Below are 17,772 nucleotides of genomic sequence, written 5' to 3'. Positions count from 1 at the left end.
ATGGAAAACAGCACGACTTGTCCAACAAACTCCACCGACTTATACAAAACATTCTGGTGGCTGGCGCCCAAATATTTCAAGGAGCTCTCTTCGAGACCAAAATATCTCGTGGCTATCGAATCAGGAGTAATGCTGATCATCACTATTACGGCCTTTTGCGGAAACTTGCTGGTCTGCCTGACACTTGCTCGGAATCCAAGACTCCGTACTGCTACAAATTTACTGATTCTCACGTTAGCAGCAACTGACATGTTAACCGCCTGCATCCCGCATACTGTGGCTACAATCATCCTCATGAAAGGAAAATGGATCGTTAAGGTAAATCCCCTTGATGTTAAGAATTTTCCTTGCCAGTTTCAAGGAATAATTGCTCCTGCTTTGACTGGATTTTCGTTACATATTATGGCCTTAACTGCTATTAATCGTTACATTTGCGTAGCTCGCCAAAACCTTTACAACAAACTGTTCAGCCGGAAAGCAACTTGTTTTATCATTTTAGCCGACGGTGTGTTTGTACTGTGCCTCATGTCCATCCCTTATCCCGCGGGATTCGCGAGAATCACGCTCGACCCGAGAAGGGCGTTGTGTTTTACGACCTTCAAACGACCGAAATCGGCACAGACGATTGCGAATATGTTTTTGATTTTCAACGTGGCCATTCCAATGATTGTGATAACGCTGTGTTATCACCGTGTGTTTAAGGCAATAAGAAGTAGTTCGTTTCAAGTTGCTATCACCTCACAGACGAACAATCACGAACCAACATCCGGCATAACAGCCTCGAAAATCAAAGAAGTCAAAATCACCAAAACTGTCTTCGCTGTTTTGCTTGGGTACATTACATGTTGGATTCCGGTTGTAGTGAGCAACCAACTGAGCTTTAACATGGAAGATCCTCGCTTTCCTCGTCAAGGTGAATTGGTTTTCACTTATTTTATCAGCCTCAGTTCAGCCATTAATCCATTCATATACGGAACCACGAGCAGAGCTCTAAGAAAGGAATTCTTGGCTACGATCTTTCGCCGAAAAAATAGAATTGCATAACTTTAATATTTTTAGATTCAAGCTCAAAAGTGTTACACCAAGTAATTTTCTTTTGTATTAGTTCTTGTCATGTCTCTGCTTGTCTTTGAATGTCTGAGACGAAACTAAATCCCCCTGTAAATATTAATGAAAAATGTATATTGCAAAGCTGACACTTTCTCATTGTCAATATTCTGTAAAGTAAACTTTATTCGCTACTGCCTGAGGGTGACGCTGATTGGTCACTTTAAGCAAATCCAACCTAGCGCCCAATTTAATCAGTGGTGAGATCGCCAACAGTGGCCAAAGAAAAAAAAAAGAGAAATGTCGTAAGGAAACGCTCTGGTGGTTTTCTTTCTTTGCTCTTTTCGTATTTTTGGAAATCACCGAACGGACGCGACTGTATACGCAGGTTAGTTCAAACAATTTATTCAGTAATAGTTAGTAGTTATGCTTGTAAATGTATGCCATAAGTAATTAAGCTGTTAAGGACAGTTTTAATTCTATCGGCGTAGACAATATCACCCTTCAGTTAATTTAGCAGTACCGCAACTTGAACACTGGCGAATGTGCGCATTATTAAGATACACAACACATTCGTCTGCAAACTAAATTTCGTTAGAGTCAAATCTTGAATATAACAGTTGCAACAAAACATGTTATTAGCAGTTTTGCCGTGTAATACAAAAGATGGATGTTAATATCAAGGCATCTATGAGATGTTTGAGTAAACGTGCTGGGATCTTCTGGAAATATATGTTATTGATATTAAAAAGAACTGTTATTAGATATAGGGCGAACAATATAACTTAAAAACTTTGTTGTTTTTGTTGCGGTTTTTAGTCCAAAAGCAATTTGCAGTCGCGCAACAAAAAGACCGTCGACTTGAACTCAGAGGCTACTCACATTTCAAATTTTTCAGTTAATTTATGTAACGTAAAAAAAAGAAAAAAATAATCCTTTGCTAATCCAAGCACGAAGCAGAGGTATGTACCCAAGTTTGCATTCGGTACTCGACCTAAATAACTCCCTTGCTACGATAAAGAAAGCATAAAATATGGAATGGAAGTAGTATCAGTTTTACTGAATTATTAAAACACAACAACACGTGTTTCTTGGCTGTGGATGACTGCTATTGAAATCCCAAATTTCAAATCTGCAGATATGGTCTTATGGTTCCGAAGTGTACACAAAAAGGCGGAAAATGTCGTCGGAAATCCACATCGATTTTCTCAGTGTATTCACTGTTTACTCGCGATCGTGTAGTACCTCAAATCACCTGATATTTAGAAAAAAAAGACTTTATACATACCTCTCCAAGGCTTTAATGTCAGTTTTGTGGGATCGCGAATCTTTTACATGAACGCCTAATAAATTTGCACAAAATCCCGATTTCTGTACCTTTTTAAAAACTAAACAACATTCTAACGAATGTTCTGGCGTTAAATACTCAGAAAACTATGCTTTTGGCTGTTATCATCGCTGGATTTCGATGAAAAAATGATTGGATTGAACTCTCTAATGTTAAAATATCAGAAGACACCAGATCGACTCTTATAAGCATGCTGCGTGGGATATGGGTCCAAATGAGTATTTCGTCTCAAGGGAGCTGGGAATAACAAAAAGGGAAAAGGGCGGTTGAAAATGTGGACGAATGAGCCAGATTACTAACGACTAATTTTTGTTTTTTAAAGATTTGCCTTACGCGATGTAGCTCACAACGAGATATCATGTCCATCTTGTCAATGTGAATAAAAAAAAAATGTGCACTGAAATCTCCTTAGTGGTAAAATTAGCGCGTTAGCAGAGAAAAATGAGGAGCGTCTCACAATTCCTTGGATTACCGTACGATATTTTCGACCCGTCGTGCAATAGAAGAAAAGGGAAGGGTGGAATTTAGCAGCTTAGACTATAGACATGGACATGGACTTAGACAGTAAGGCAGATGAGGAAATGGACATGGACATGAATTACATAAACATAGACATAAAACTGAACAGCGGGGCATGGACATGGACATAGATATTGACATAGACATGAACATAAACATAGAATTAGACATAGAAATAGCATAATAGAAATAAAATAAATAAATAATAAAAAATAACACAAAGACATAGACATAAACATAGACAAATAGACATAGACGCATTGAGCTGCACATGGACAGGAACAGCGGGGCATGGGCAAGAACACGGACATGGAATTTGGCATACACATAGACGTGGAGCTGGACATAGACATGGACATAGACATAGATCAGTATTGACATAGACATGGACATAGACATAGATCAGTATTGACATAGACATGGACATAGACATAGATCAGTATTGACATAGACATAGATTTTAAAATAGATATTGACATAGACATCTACCTAAAAATAGACATAGAGCTGGACATGTGAATGAACATAGACATGGATATGTTACCTTTCTCGAACACTGTCGTCACTAGCAGTGTCACAAAAGGCAAAACAGACATAGGTATGCGTTGGAGAAATAATTGCGTTATTATGAATCATTATTATATGGCTAACATAGTACGCGCGCTCTGATTGGCTGCTGAGCGGGCATTATTTTTTTGTAATGACCGGGCATTATGAAAATTTTTCTCGGAGCGACGGTTTTTTGAGTTGCGAGTAAAAGCTACTAGCAAGGGGGCAAAAACAACAAAAAATGCCGACAAAATATAACTATCTTTTCAATAACTGAAAGAAAAATATAAGCATACCGATACTTCTTTAGTATGAGCGACGAAGAGAGCCACAAGAGAGCAAGTTTTACCTCCAGTGTTTTTCCCTTGATTATACTGTTTTTTTTTTTTTTGAATAGTGCTTAAACGCCATATAATAATGTATTGACCTCGCTGTCGCTCGGTCAATACATCAAGGCCTCGGTCTGAGATTCCCCTGTAATGACCGAACGGACGAGGTTAATAAGTAGTATGTAACTAGCGAGGCCCCAGCCTAACTGGCGAGGAGAGCACTGGGCAGGTTCATTGGGTTGCGATGTCTTGCTTGGTTAAAACACTTTACTCTTACATTGCCACTCACGTACTCTCTAAATAGCTAAAAACGCTATTTTTGTGTGGAGCTCTCGTGTTAGGGTTTTCTTTTACTTAATACGGACACTTTTTACAATGAACCGTGGGTTTGAGGTGGACGGGTACCTAGCTAATAAGGACACTTTGAATAACACACAGGACTTTACATAATTCACTAAGCATTTAATTAAACAGGTTCGGAAAATTAATCTTGTCATATAAAGATTCCCTCTGCTTTGATCTGACTTCCTCATGTGAACCCCTCTAATACAGCAAGTCGATGAGGTACGTTTTTCATTTTCGACGCTCCAGTTGCTTAAGTAGGGAAGAGACTAAACGAGGCAGGCTAAAGCCGCTGACTAGCTGTTTTCAGGAACCCGTCGTCTACTTCTCTTGAAGCAGATGAGTGCAAATGAGGCTCGCAGCTGGCGTTTGTTGGTGGTGCTAACGCAGGTGCAACATTTGGATTTCGTTTGCTCTCCCAACGTTGAAATTTCCTTTTCACATTGGCACGAAACTCACTGCTTCGTACAACATGAAGGACGAAGATGAAGAAGCCCTGTACAAAACAAACACCTTGGTTCTAGGACAATTTTTTAAACCGTGCACTATTTAAAATATGATATGATCTAATCTTTATTATTTTTAACGAATTCTTTTATACTTTTTGGTAATGATGTATTAGTAGCCGCGTACGCGCTTCTCGGATCGACTACTTTTTTCAGGTTTATATCGGCTGACAGTGGGAAAGAGAGAAGCTCCAAGTCAACCATCATGAAGTCGATAAATTTTTCTTCTGCACCTCAACTTGCTACTCAAAGTATGATTAGGAATTATATTTAGGAAAAGCTAGTCTGCATTTGATTAAAATGAGCCAAACTTAAGCCAGAAACAATGAGTCCTAATACATACTAGTTATGCAACGCTTTCGAGTGGTATACTATGGAATATCCCACGAGTCACTTGTATTTTCTCGGTATACACACGAGCCTTTAGGCGAGTGTGTATACCAAGAAAATACAAGTGACAAGTGGGATATTCCATAGTATACCACGAGAAAGTGTTGTGTAACTATTTTATACCATGCCATAGAAAATACGCCTTCTAAATTTCGTCGAGAATACAATCGCAGCGCACGAGTGGAAGGTTGGGTTGAATACCGTCGAATATACAACGGCTTTCCTGTATTCTGATTGGCTGTATTTTCTATGGCATGGTATAAATATCGATATACAACACTACATAACATTACAACGTAAAAACTTGGGATCCGACTCAGACTAAGCATGAAAGCGCCAGAGTGGTGTCACGTCAAAACACACCCACACACACAGAAAAAAAAAAAAAAAACAATAAAAAACACCCTTTAGAGTGTGGGCAAAAAATAAGCATAAGTATTGTCAATGTCATGGAGGCAGTACTAGTCCCCGAGGAAAAAGATGCAAAAGAAATTAAAACAATCCGGATCGAAAAATAACAGGGAAACTAAATAAAAAAACAAAACAAAGCAAAAACAACAACAAAAAGCGAACAGAAGACTGGCCCACGTAAAATTATTAAATAATTCCCGCTAAAAACTTAAATAGTCCCGCCAGCCCCTTTATTCTGCCTTCAAAGTAGTAACTTTTTACTGGTTTGCCAATTGTCAAACGTTACACAGCCTGAAGTAGCAGTCTTACTGTTTTAATAAACCCCACGTCTGTCTTAACAGGGATGTGGTCATTACAAGTGTTATCAAAGAGGACGAAACTTGTTTAGGGGTATGACGTCACCTATCTTATGAACCTTATAAAAGGAGGAAAAAAGTAAACACGTTAATTTAGTGTGATCTTTCGACTGACAAGTGCATGAAGCTTACCTGCAGCGAGTTGCATATGGTAAAGAGGTACTGACATGCTAATCCGATGGGTTCAGTGACGCTAAACACTCCAAGCACCCAGGTCACACCCAGCAGTGGTAAAAGCACCAGACAAGCCTTTAAAACCCTCCTGAAAAAATGATTAGGAACAGACAGTCGCGCGTGCAGCTGTTTACGCTTTTGGTTAACAATGTTCGTTAACATTGGTTAACCAACAATGTTTGGACATCGACAATGTTTGGTTAACATGTAAATGTTGCAAACAGAAAGGCCGATCAAGCAACAAGACTAGCAATTTACTTCAATTCATTCACTTCACTTCATTGTATTTTATATTTTAGCATAATGATTGTATGGCGCTATGGAAGATTAGCTAAATAGCGCTACATAAATTATTATTATTATTATTGTTATTATTAACTCCAACTATCACTTCCGGTTACATTTTCGCGGGCTCTTAGGCCACGAAGGCGCGGTTACATCGCCCTTTCGCTCATGGCCGTCATCGAGTGAAGAAAAATTTCCCCTCCCACCGCTTCCTGCGTTTTGTCGTTGTTGGTTTGGGTTGGCGGGTTCTCCCTTACCTTTGCTGGGATAATACTTTAAGGTTTCCATATTTTAAGCTTTCTATCCTTGATATAAAAAATAAACGGCCACGCCTGTGGCCAAAATCTGCCAAATGGTAGTCTTGTCTTAGGCAAAAAAGAATTACAATAGTATTACAATGACCAAGCTTTGGCGTCAAAATTGATGTACTGCTTACTTGAATTTGTTTTTCTCTGAACTGTTTGTGGCAGGCATAACTGAAACTTCTCTGATAACCCGAGCAAGAATCAGGAAATTCAACTGTCGAGAAAAAAAAGGAACAGTTAAAAAATCAGGATATTATATGGCAATGCTGAATAAGCCATCCTTTCATCAGCGTGAATTTTACCCGGGCGAGGTATGTTAGGTGACTTACCTGAAGTAAAAATGGATTCTTATATTAGCGTCTAAATGCATGATCGCGAAAAAAGAGTCAAAAAAAAAAAAGAAAGAAAGAAAGGAAGGTTTGAATTTTATTTCTTTATATCTTCATTTCGGTAGAATTTTTCTTTCTATTTTCATCGTTTGCAACTGATTACAACATGTTCGAGTCCAGTCGGCAGGCAGAGACATGCTATGTGGGGATAAATTGCTTGTGTCGTCATTGGCTTGGCTAGATGATAACAGTTGGAAACTAAAGAGAAATGATGATGATGATGTTGATGATGATGACGACGACAATGGTGATGATGATAATAGCCTTTATTTATAGACGATAAAACATGTAATGCGTGAGCCTGTGGGGTCGCACTAAAATAAGCAGGGAAAAGGAAAAGAAAGTAACTTAATAACAATTGTATTATCGACTGCAGTAAAAGCAGAAATCGAAAGCATTAGATAAGTAAGCGTCAATTAAAGAGTTTATATCACTGCTGTTAATCAATCAAGTAACAAACTTACCGTGGACATGACAAGAATTGGCACCACGAATGACCACACCAGGCCATTAGAATATGATATCCAACAACTAGCGAAAAAGCAATACACAAACTGCATGAGAAACTATCAACGCGCGTTAACTTGGAGGCACTGTCTCGCGGGGCTGTGTTTTCAATTCTTTTAAGCGATCTATGAGATAGACAACTTTTAATATTTTCGAGAACGTGAACAAAAAAAACTTAATTTTCTTATTTCCATTTTGGGTCGAACACTCCCTTTACATATTCAGCTGGAGCTAGTTCCTAAACCAATTGATACAAAGAATACATTTGGATAATCGCGTGCTTTTTGAGTAAAAAATAAATCCATTTTCACTGGGCGTTGTCCTCGGGGTCACCTTCGCCATTGCTCTGAAGGTTCCTATTACCAACTTATTCCGGTAGTAGTTTTCTAAACTGAAATAACACTAACTTACAAATTCCCACTGATGTAACTTTGAATGCCTTTTGTGGAGATGGATGCTATCAAGAGTGAGACAAACACTATGATTAAGGGAAAACCTGAAAGGAACAAATGTATTCAATCAGCAGCAAAACGTTTAAGCTTTAACTGTTCAAGTCTCTTTAGAGTGTTCCTAAAGTAGCATACGTGCAAAGACTTTATGTATACTCAAATGTACAGTGTAGTGGTAAGACAAACTGATTACTCCGCGAGAAATAAAGAATATCTAAACGCAAACTTTAGAAACTCAAATACCAGATTCAATTATTGAGCGAGAAGGCGACAAAAGACTACATCATGGACGGCTGTAATTGATGGATGTTGATCCTCACTTTACCGGCGACAAGCTGTTCCTTCACAAGTACTTTGCTCCCCCCCCCCCCCCCCCCGGGGGGAGGCAACGTTTGGAAGGGGCATCTTTTCAGGCTGGAGGTTTATAAAAGGGATGGTATTTCATTTGTTGGAGTATAGAAAAGGGTAGACTGTCTTTTAGGGTTATTTTAGTGAAAAGTACATAACCCTACTGTAGGTGTGTGAAAAGGTTACCAATTTCTATCTAAGCTAAAAATAAGGGTTGCCTTTTCTGTCAAAAATGATAAGGTTTGGACCTCTGATCGGAGCCTTCTCATATAAGTAACTTACTATTAATTAGTTTGACTTGTTACCAAAATGACTTGAAAAGTAAATAAATAAGTATATCGTTCTACCTACCCCATGAAAATCCATAAACAGGCCACATTTTGAAGTGTGTGTTAAATACTTTGACAACATTGAGGTACAACGCCAATGCCTCGATGAACATCCAACAAAACGCCACCAGAAAGAAATAATGCATGGCCGCTGCTGCAACTATACAAGCCGTCTGGACAAAAAGTTAGAAAACAATTCAAATATTACTGGTATGCATTTGTCTATATAATATTTTCCATCTGTTATTATGATTTTTACTGTGATGTGGTTCAGCGGACAGATTTCATGTACACAGGTTATGTACTTATTGACTGAGTGGGAGGGCCGGACGGGAAAATATTTGGCTCGAGGTCAGGACGTACGGACCGAGCGCAGCGAGGTCCGTGCGTCCTGACCGAGAGCCAAATATTTTCCCGTCCGGCCCGACCTAACTCAGTCAATAAGCATTTTATCATATGACCACTGATTTGTTTTTGTTTGTTTTTATTTCGTGGATACAGATCATACAGACGCGGCGGCCCGTTTCGCGCGCATTTTGAAAAGCCAATGGTAGCTCGTAATTTGTTTGGGAAGCCAGTAAAGTGCATTTGAACTGCGATGTGCCTACAAAGATTTTGAACTTCTGTTAAGTTGTCAACCAAATCTTCTAGTTTTAGCTCCATTCCAAGAAGATTTAAATCCGACTAAATTCCTCGTACATGATTGCAGTTAGCAGACATTTCAAAGGAAACGTTTCGGCTAGTCGTGCTCGTCTCTCAACGAAGAATTAGCGACGTTTCTTCTGAGCCGAAATTCACAATTGGTTTGAACGAGAAGATTAATCAATTTTCCACCAAGAAGGATTTTCGATGTTAAAACAGCATTAGATCTTAATCTATGAAACTACGTAAATACTTGGAAAAGGATTGTACTGGCAGTTCAGGATTTTGCTTCGCTTCGTTTCCCTTCGGCTTCAAGTTGTTTTGTTTACCACGGATCGTAGGATTCATGAACGTCAGGTTAGTCCTAAACATGTACTCGCATTTTGTTTGCTGTGAATCTTATTACGCAGCAGAAAAAGAAATTTGAGTTTACTTCGCATTTGCATTTTTCCGCAACGTTTATCATGACTTAAACCAGGATACGTCTTTCAGGTCTTTGTCCGATTATGTTGTTTTTTGACGGCTTTTATTTCGATTTTATTGTTGTTGTCAGGAGTATTTCTTCCTCATTTGCCAAGTTTAATTTAAACATGCTTTCAAACTACAGCGCTTTCTAGATAGTAAAGTTTTAATAAATTAAACATGTTGGAAATTCTTTGCTTTTTAAAAAATATTTACTATCGTTCATCTGAATTCAAAGCTAGCGCTGTGGAATCAACTGGTTCAAATTTCGGCATCTCGCGGCAGTAGCGGGGCCGTACGCATTTCTAGTAGGGCCGTACGGCTTTTTCCGGCCCTGCTAGAGCGAGGCGTACGGCCCTCATACGGGACTTTTTTTCATATGGTTTTCCAAGGAAATTGCGCGCGGGTCCGTACGGGTCATATGATAAAGGATATTACCAGTGAATTGCAATATTATCCTACCCGTTCAACATTATGTTATATTTTTTTTACTTACTTTAATTTGTGTCGCGTCAATTCCCAAAATAAAGACAAGCTGCGCAGCTGCAATGGATATAACCAAGTTGAACCTAATCTGGGTGTCATGCGTTTTCAGATTTCTGAGAAGATATAAAAACTGCAAAGAGTCAGCCACGTTAGTCATCAATAGACCTTTAGAGATCGCCAGTCAAAATACCTATGTGAGCGGCACTTGCCATCAGTGTCATCAGACGCACTCTTAACGTGGTGTTTAAATTGTATGTACTTTCATTACTTACGCTCTTTGTTGTTAACGTATCATCTTGTTATGTGCTAACAAGTTTTATGCTCCTATCTTCTTACTTCCCTATTGCGCTCCTATCGGTTTATTGTATCAAGGAAAAAAATTGAGGAAAGATAACTTTTAGAAACAAACCTTGGACCAAGAAGATCGTAGGTATGTGCAGCACCGAAGGGTATGGGACTCGAACCTATGTGGTCTCAATTTGGTATCGATTTTGACCATTTTATTTTAGAATAGGGTTTGGGTTGTGCACTCTGAGGTCAAAAATTCAGTATGTGAGAAGTGCGATTTCAAATATTGACGAAAACCGAAGCAGTTCTTTAGTAGGGTCTGTCTGGTCTAAAATAAAGTTGGGAAGACCGCGTATTTTGATCTGATTGTGTGATGAAACAGCGTATTTGTTTTAACTGGTTAAAGTTTCAAAACTAAAGCAAACGCATTTACTTTATTTTAATTATATGAGCCAGAATGAAATGTATGTACTCACAGAAAAACAACATAAGCCACAACAGTAATTGATTCCCCAATAAGAGATATGGCGCAGCCAATATAGGTGATAAGTTCCAATGCCACTTGGTGTTTTGCTGAAACCTAAAGAGCAAATGACGATAAATGAAATGCACAATCGCAAAATATATGTATTATACTCACACTCGACTACCTCTCATTACCCAGGCAGGTGAAGCCTGGGTTTAAATTTCGGCTTTATTTTTTTCCGTTTCCACTTTCAGTCACAAATCGCCGTCGGGGTCTAAAGCGCATGCGTCAAGTCCTAGTCTGTGCACAATACTTGAAAAACTGTCGTCGTTAACACGTCGTTCGCGGTAGAACTACACAAAAAGACGTTGAGCGCTCTCGGATCTCGGAACGAGTCGGTCCACAAGCCTTACTGGAAATCAGTTAACGGGCGAACATTTATGAGTGAACCTTTCGATCGAAAATCGTGTTATACCAAATAAGCTATCAAATCTTGATCTTCAGAAGCGTCATGGTATTTTTAGATCGTAAACCAAGTAGAATCCCTGTACAAGAGCAGAAAGGTTAGAAAATGTTTTTACGAATGTATCAAACGTGACTTAATATTCGCGAGTCTACAATGCGCTTGATTAATTTTAATTTTAATTATATATCTATTTGCTCGTAAGCGGACTAGTGTCGAATTTTAAGTGGGAAGTTATCGATTTCTCGAAGCCCTTGCATAACTTGAGTAAAGCGGCGTTTGTCCACCGCTAGCTGGACCGCACAAAATCCACGGATAAACACAACTTCTTTAGGAACGCCTTCGTTATTGTATCTGAGCGATTGATTTACCACATTAGGGACAAGAAAATAGCTAAAGAAAAGTTTTAGGTAAATCTGACTTATATTATTGCCGGATCTAGCGAGAGTTGTCATTAATAAATCCTTTCCTTCCTTCGTTATAACTAGCGGACAATTTCTTTCCTTCCGAGCACGAGTGCTTGCGAAACCGATTAAAGACATTAAAATTATTGAATTACACAATATATAGATGTCTAGCACAACATGCGTTCTGTATGGAAACGCGAGACGACTATTATATTGTCTACCCTCGGATTTGTAGAGTAGCTTACACAGCTAATATCTCCGAGCATTCCACAGTAAACAGCACAATGGACAAAGACCAGACCACAACACCGAGGACTTCCATGCCCTTCTCTTTACAATAAGACCCTTTACGGTCAGTTCTGTGCAAAGCCTATCCCAAATGTATCTGACTTTAACCATCCCCCATTTTATTGTCTGACGTACCTAGGCCTGCCGCTTTCCAAAACAGTACACCTTCCTCCCACCCCACGATTTACGTATTCTTTACAATGAACTAGGACTCGTATAGCCTGCAATGGAGGTTACGCGGGAGTCGTTTTGTATGTAGACAGCATAAAGCGCAATGTTTTATTGTAAGCTTCAATATAAGTTGCGAAAACCTTCAACCATTTTCAGCTGGTTAGTTACAGCTTATCAGGACACACGTCGTCAGTTGAGATCTTATGTCAGCGCTCCAGTTGTATCTGCTTAGCTATTTTACCTTCTGGTCTTTAACTTGCATCAGCACAGCAAAGTGAGTCAGATGATCACAGCTGCAGTGAGTCCTACTGCTGGTATAGTTGACAACTCTGCATCCTTTGTTTGACCAGGAACCGTTGTGCGGACTTCTGTTTAAAGCAATAAGGATACTCAAGCCTTTAATCCCAAACAGTAGCACTGATACAAATTTCAGTTAATCACGATCGAGTAAGTAAAAAAATTTGCCATTGTCCTCTAGAAGATCTTGTAGATCGAAAATTCATTTGCGAAACCAATATTGTGTCCATTTCAATAACAATGCCTTTGTTGTTCAACAAATCTAATTCAGCTTGAAGGCCGTTCACATATTGTCATTGTCACTGATTGTAACTGTATTGTAGTCACCTAGGAAAAACAGTGCGTCATGAAGACAGTGAAACGTTGGTTACTATTTTTTTTTCCAAAAAAAAAAAGGTTAAACAGTTTCAACTTACTGCATAGAGAAATTCCAAAACACACAGTTCGGTTTGCTCGGCGATGAAATAGACTGCAAGAGAAAAACGTATAACAGACATAGATAAACACGTAATACGTTTAAAATTTAGCGTTGAAGTTTAAACTACCTTATTATAGGAAATTAACGCTTGTGTTAATTAAGGTATTGGAAATTAACGCGACTTAAATTAACGCGAATTGAAGGAAAAATTACTTCCCAATAAAGGAAATTAACGCGAAAGAGAGGGTAACACTTCAAAATGAAGGAAATTAACGCGACGTACACAACTGGAACAAGTTCATTTCAACACTTGTAGGCGTATAATCTTAAACGCAAACAATGTTCATGGTATTTTTCCCACTTCGAGCGTTCTTCGCAGTATCAGTGAAAGTGGTAGATGACCACCCTGATAAATTAATGATTTTTCCTTTGAGTCAAGAACGTCTGGACTGTAACGAGAAATTGGGGCCAAAATAATGGAAATTAAGGTCACGGAAATTAACGCTCCACTTAATTAACGGTGCGGAAATTAACGTTAACAAAAATTAACGCGACTTAAATTAACGCGAATTTTTGAAATTCGCGTTAATTTCATGACGCGTTAATTTCCTATAATAAGGTATGTCCTACAGATCTCCATTTTCAAGAATCATTGTTCAACAATGACACAAGCATGGGACAAAGAAAAAACTGAGTCACCGACGGGAATCGAACCCATGGCCTCCCAGATACCGGTTGGGCGCTCTAACCAACTGAGCTACGAGAGACTCGTGGTGAGCTGGGCCATTTACTAGGTTGATATATGACACGCGTCCTGCATACTGCTAGGATCAGCAGGTCCTTGACGGCTTGCCAAAAACTGTGGACTCAAACATTTCTGGGAAAAATCGATTTCCTTCTTGAAAAGAAAAATGCGTAATATTACATGGTACCTTAAAATGACTGAAAGTGATGGAAATGCTGTCGTCAAAGGGCTCCGTGCTATGATCCACTGTGATGGAGATAACTCGAGATCCTATATATCCATTCTTTATTGTAATTCTTCATAAAAATAAATCAGGTAATCACGGATATATCAGTAACCATGAACGACACACTAATTAACAATTAGACGGCGAGCTCGAGGTTTCTATCGGCTGTTAGCATAACCACACTGACCTACTATTGGTAATCGCGCAATCTGATTGGCTACACAGGTGCCTACTATCGATCCGTAGAAGGCTCTCGAAGCGCGCGCGTAGTCTTCGCTGAATTTTATCAATCAAAACCTTCAATAAATTAACTCTAGCTATATTCTGAGTTTAATAGATCGGTCAGTGGGTTATGCTAACACAATTAGATGGCTCGCTCTCGGTTTCTACCTGCTTTTGATAGTTGAGCTTGCCGTCTAATTGTTAAATATTGATCTAGCCAAATGAATAGAAACACCTGAATATATAACTTGCATTAAATTTTTGATCTTTTTTTTATGGTCTTTCAGGATCCCTTTCGATTCACTACACCTTGGGAAATGAAAACACTGGGTTGTGATCATAGCCAGAGGCGAACATTACACAACATTCTACTGCTGTAACTATGACCAGAAAATAAAGAAATTTATCGTTACCTTTCTCTGTTTTGATTATTTTTAATGTTAGGCAAAGGATTTTGCCCTTCTTTTAGATACAAATTGGCGAATCTCTTTTTTTAGAAACTGAAATTTTCCTTTCATTTTTTCAATAATGTAGCGTTTTTGATAAATTAAACAAAGACATCAAGCATTAAATAGTTATCAGTCATACCCATCAAGTGAAGCTTGAGCCTGCGATGGAAGATGCTGGTCGATCTTGTTGTACAATATGGTTGTCATGTAAGCACCTAAAATAGCCACAACATATAACAGAATTTGCAGTCAAAGTAAGCAAATTTCTACTGGGTTACTGAAGTTTCTCTAGCAGAAGAGCCTCACCCTTTTGTTTTTAAAAGCGGGGCAGTTCTGCCTCTGACGTCACTCAACAACAAAAATATCAACAACACCAGTTTTTTTCCTACTTAAGTAAAGAAAAATCTGTAAAGCTATTAAATTAAAAAAAAAACTGAAAATTAAATAAGGCATTGGCTTCCTGAAATAACCGTAGGGTCTAGACGGGCTAGAGGCTCTGTTTAGCGACTGTTTCACAGTTTAAGAAATGCCTGAAATATATAGTGACAAGTTCTTACTTTGTTTATGGAATAAGCTTGCAGGCAGCCGTATTTGCACATCGTTTCTATTCAATGTATCAGTCGTAGAATTGAATTCCCCAGTGACAGAAAATGCAACGTCTTTGGTTCTTAGGGGGATTGTCCTCATGAAGACCACTACACAAGGAAATATTCTTGTTAGTATAAGTTTGGTGTCCCTTTTTAAAAATAAGCTTAAAACTAATCCTTTTTTTAAAAAAAAGAGTAACGGAATATTAAAACTTAAAATTTAAATATCCCATGACATTAGCTAACATTTGGCTTTAGTGCCTAAAATTTTAACTTTCCTACATATAGAACTCCTCTGAGCGCTATGACGACTTGCGCTCTATGAATATGTTATCATTATCATGGTCATCATATCATAATAATCTTCATCACCATCATCACGTTCTGTATTGTACTAAATGTGAATCGGGAGAGACACCATGAAGTCGTATCTCAGGTTTATGCTGGATAATCAGAGGCTGGAAACACAAAGAATGCACTACCAAGCTGATTTGGCTCTAACCATTTGAAAAGAATTGTTTTGCCGAACAAAGCGTGTGTTGAACGGCATTGTAATAATAATAATACTATTGCCCAACTCCGATTCGTGGAGTACAAATTAATGCTCGAAACGAGTACAAATATCTCACGACATTTGTACTACACAAGACCGGTTTTAACAGGTTCAGTGTTCTTCTTGACCGCGCGAATGATTAAAAAACAGTGAAAAGTAGTATCTTATTATGATATCGCTGTAGCTCTTTACTCGTCATTTGTATTTGTAATTTTAAGGGCCCGCCAAAATACTGCAATACTCGTACAAATTTACAGTGATATTACATACTAATATGTCTAATAACAAATATATACTAAAGATGGTGCTGACCAAAGTCATCCCGTCTCTCCATTATGGTATGGTTGGTGGGTGTTAACTGTCGCTTGGCATAAGAGTTGATAAACGTCTCAAGTTCCTTTGTGGCAATGAGGATGTTCATTTCCCCATTCGTTGTTTTAAGATCTTTTAGCAGGGCGTCAGTCATGTTTATGGCATGCTAAAGTACACAAAGAAGTCAAAGTATAAGTTGAGTTATATTACAGGTGAGATGATGCGATACGTCATTACAGAAACTCTTTTGAGCGAGCATGTGTGCAGTGACTGTTCCGTTGGGTAAACGCGATATGGATCAAATTGGAAGCAACACAAAAACCAGAAAATAAGACATTCAGTGTTGTTCAGAGTCGTCATTTACTCTAATACAATTGTTTCTTAGACGTTTTTTTTTATCGTGAACATTTGCCACGCAAACAGTATAAATTATACCTCAGTATAACATCGCAAATTAATGGACCTGGGCCAAGTTGTTCAAACGATGGACAAATTTTCCCTTATATTCGTAAACATGTAATACAGAGTGTGGGGCATTAATTTCATGGATATATTCTGGAACACAGTTTTGCTGACAAACGCTAGCTTATGGCCGAGCTATAATTCAGTGGAATCAAGCAAACCATTTACTCCTCCCTCAGGAGCAGAGAAGCAACCAACCTGTAATGAGGAAGGATCACTGCTGTTTAGAATGCCAATCTTCTTCAAATAGTCTGCAATCTACGACAAGCATAACCAACAACAAGTCATGAAAGTGAATAAAAAATACCGCGCGTGTATATAGTTTCAAGCCTGAATTTTATCTGGCTTTTTTAGAAAGTGACTTTCCTTTGAAAGACCTAACACTACCAGATCACAATTGCAAGTTTTGTTTGCTTCGTGTCTACGACAGCATTCGGGAACGTTTCCCGTGATAACTCATCTAACGTGAGTTTTTTTGAACAAGGAGACTTCCAGGGAAGGAATTGAGTATCAAACTTGTTTGTAAGCCATGAATTACGAAATCTAGTTCTTATAACCATCGCTGAATGAAGCTTTTGGATATTTCACCCTATCTCTTCATAGAAAAAAGGAAACTTTGTGTTGTAAAAAATTCTTGTTTCGAGCACGCAATCAAAAAAAACTTCTCAAGGTTATCCTACAAGGTAAATTGTTTCGTCATCATAATTAACATAAGGCAAGAAGCGATGAGAGACGGCTCTATTCGCAGGCTAGGGCTTCTGTGACTTCTTACCAGTCCTTTACGTTCACTCGTCCCGGTTGCTTGTGGGCTCTTAGATGTCGGATTTACTCTGCAGTTTCCACTTGGAATAGATTCACTTTCACAAACTAAAAAGTAACAAATAGATTGTTAAATAGGAAAACTGTACCGTCAAGCGGCAAAGCGATCAAACCAACAATTGAGGTTTTTGCAAATTCTCATTAACAAAAAATGTGCTTTCTTAAAAAGGCTTGGATGCCGATTGGGGTAAGTTGACTAATAACCATGTCAGATCAATTTTAATCAATTTTAATTAGCTGTGTTTCGAAGTCAATTTCCTTAACTAAAAATAAGAAGATTTAAACGTCATTTCTGCCTCTTGCCTCGACCAGCAAAAACAGCTTCTTTAATATTAAGGCAAAAGATTCCCAATGCAGATAAATTGGAAAGCAACTACTAAATGATGGAAGTATATTGGTCCTAAATGCATTTAGCGTTTCCTCATA

At 38.5% G+C, this 17,772-nt stretch overlaps 2 protein-coding genes across 2 annotated transcripts in view; one reads left to right on the top strand and one right to left on the bottom strand.

Moving 5' to 3' along the window:
• Positions 1 to 1,044, top strand: LOC144648062 (melatonin receptor type 1B-A-like). The gene has a single exon (XM_078507703.1). The coding sequence runs from the start codon at positions 1 to 3 to the stop codon at positions 1,042 to 1,044; it is 1,044 nt and encodes a 347-aa protein (XP_078363829.1).
• Positions 1,045 to 4,241: 3,197 nt separating this feature from the next.
• Positions 4,242 to 17,772, bottom strand: part of LOC144648061 (adhesion G-protein coupled receptor D1-like) — a 14,157-nt gene continuing 626 nt past the window's right edge. Inside the window, exons 2-17 of the mRNA XM_078507702.1 lie at positions 17,300 to 17,394; positions 16,726 to 16,785; positions 16,066 to 16,231; positions 15,171 to 15,308; positions 14,753 to 14,828; positions 13,904 to 14,012; positions 12,970 to 13,022; positions 12,498 to 12,624; positions 10,938 to 11,041; positions 10,184 to 10,286; positions 8,606 to 8,756; positions 7,869 to 7,953; positions 7,415 to 7,481; positions 6,693 to 6,775; positions 5,930 to 6,059; positions 4,242 to 4,630 (exon numbers count right to left, since the gene is read on the bottom strand). Of these exons, the coding sequence (XP_078363828.1) occupies positions 4,418 to 4,630; positions 5,930 to 6,059; positions 6,693 to 6,775; positions 7,415 to 7,481; positions 7,869 to 7,953; positions 8,606 to 8,756; positions 10,184 to 10,286; positions 10,938 to 11,041; positions 12,498 to 12,624; positions 12,970 to 13,022; positions 13,904 to 14,012; positions 14,753 to 14,828; positions 15,171 to 15,308; positions 16,066 to 16,231; positions 16,726 to 16,785; positions 17,300 to 17,394 (1,760 nt within the window). The 3' untranslated portion in view covers positions 4,242 to 4,417. The remainder of the gene's footprint in view (positions 4,631 to 5,929; positions 6,060 to 6,692; positions 6,776 to 7,414; positions 7,482 to 7,868; positions 7,954 to 8,605; positions 8,757 to 10,183; positions 10,287 to 10,937; positions 11,042 to 12,497; positions 12,625 to 12,969; positions 13,023 to 13,903; positions 14,013 to 14,752; positions 14,829 to 15,170; positions 15,309 to 16,065; positions 16,232 to 16,725; positions 16,786 to 17,299; positions 17,395 to 17,772) is intronic.

The sequence above is a fragment of the Oculina patagonica genome, chromosome 4, assembly GCF_052425735.1.
Source record: "Oculina patagonica isolate OP01 chromosome 4, crgOcupat, whole genome shotgun sequence".
Lineage (NCBI taxonomy): Eukaryota > Metazoa > Cnidaria > Anthozoa > Scleractinia > Oculinidae > Oculina > Oculina patagonica.
Note: the sequence above shows the minus strand (reverse complement) of the source record. Positions and strands in the feature narration are given on the sequence as shown.

What these genes read in the sequence shown, in the direction of transcription:
- LOC144648062 (XM_078507703.1), top strand. Translation starts at nt 1, where the DNA reads ATGGAAAACAGCACGACTTGTCCAACAAACTCCACCGACTTATACAAA.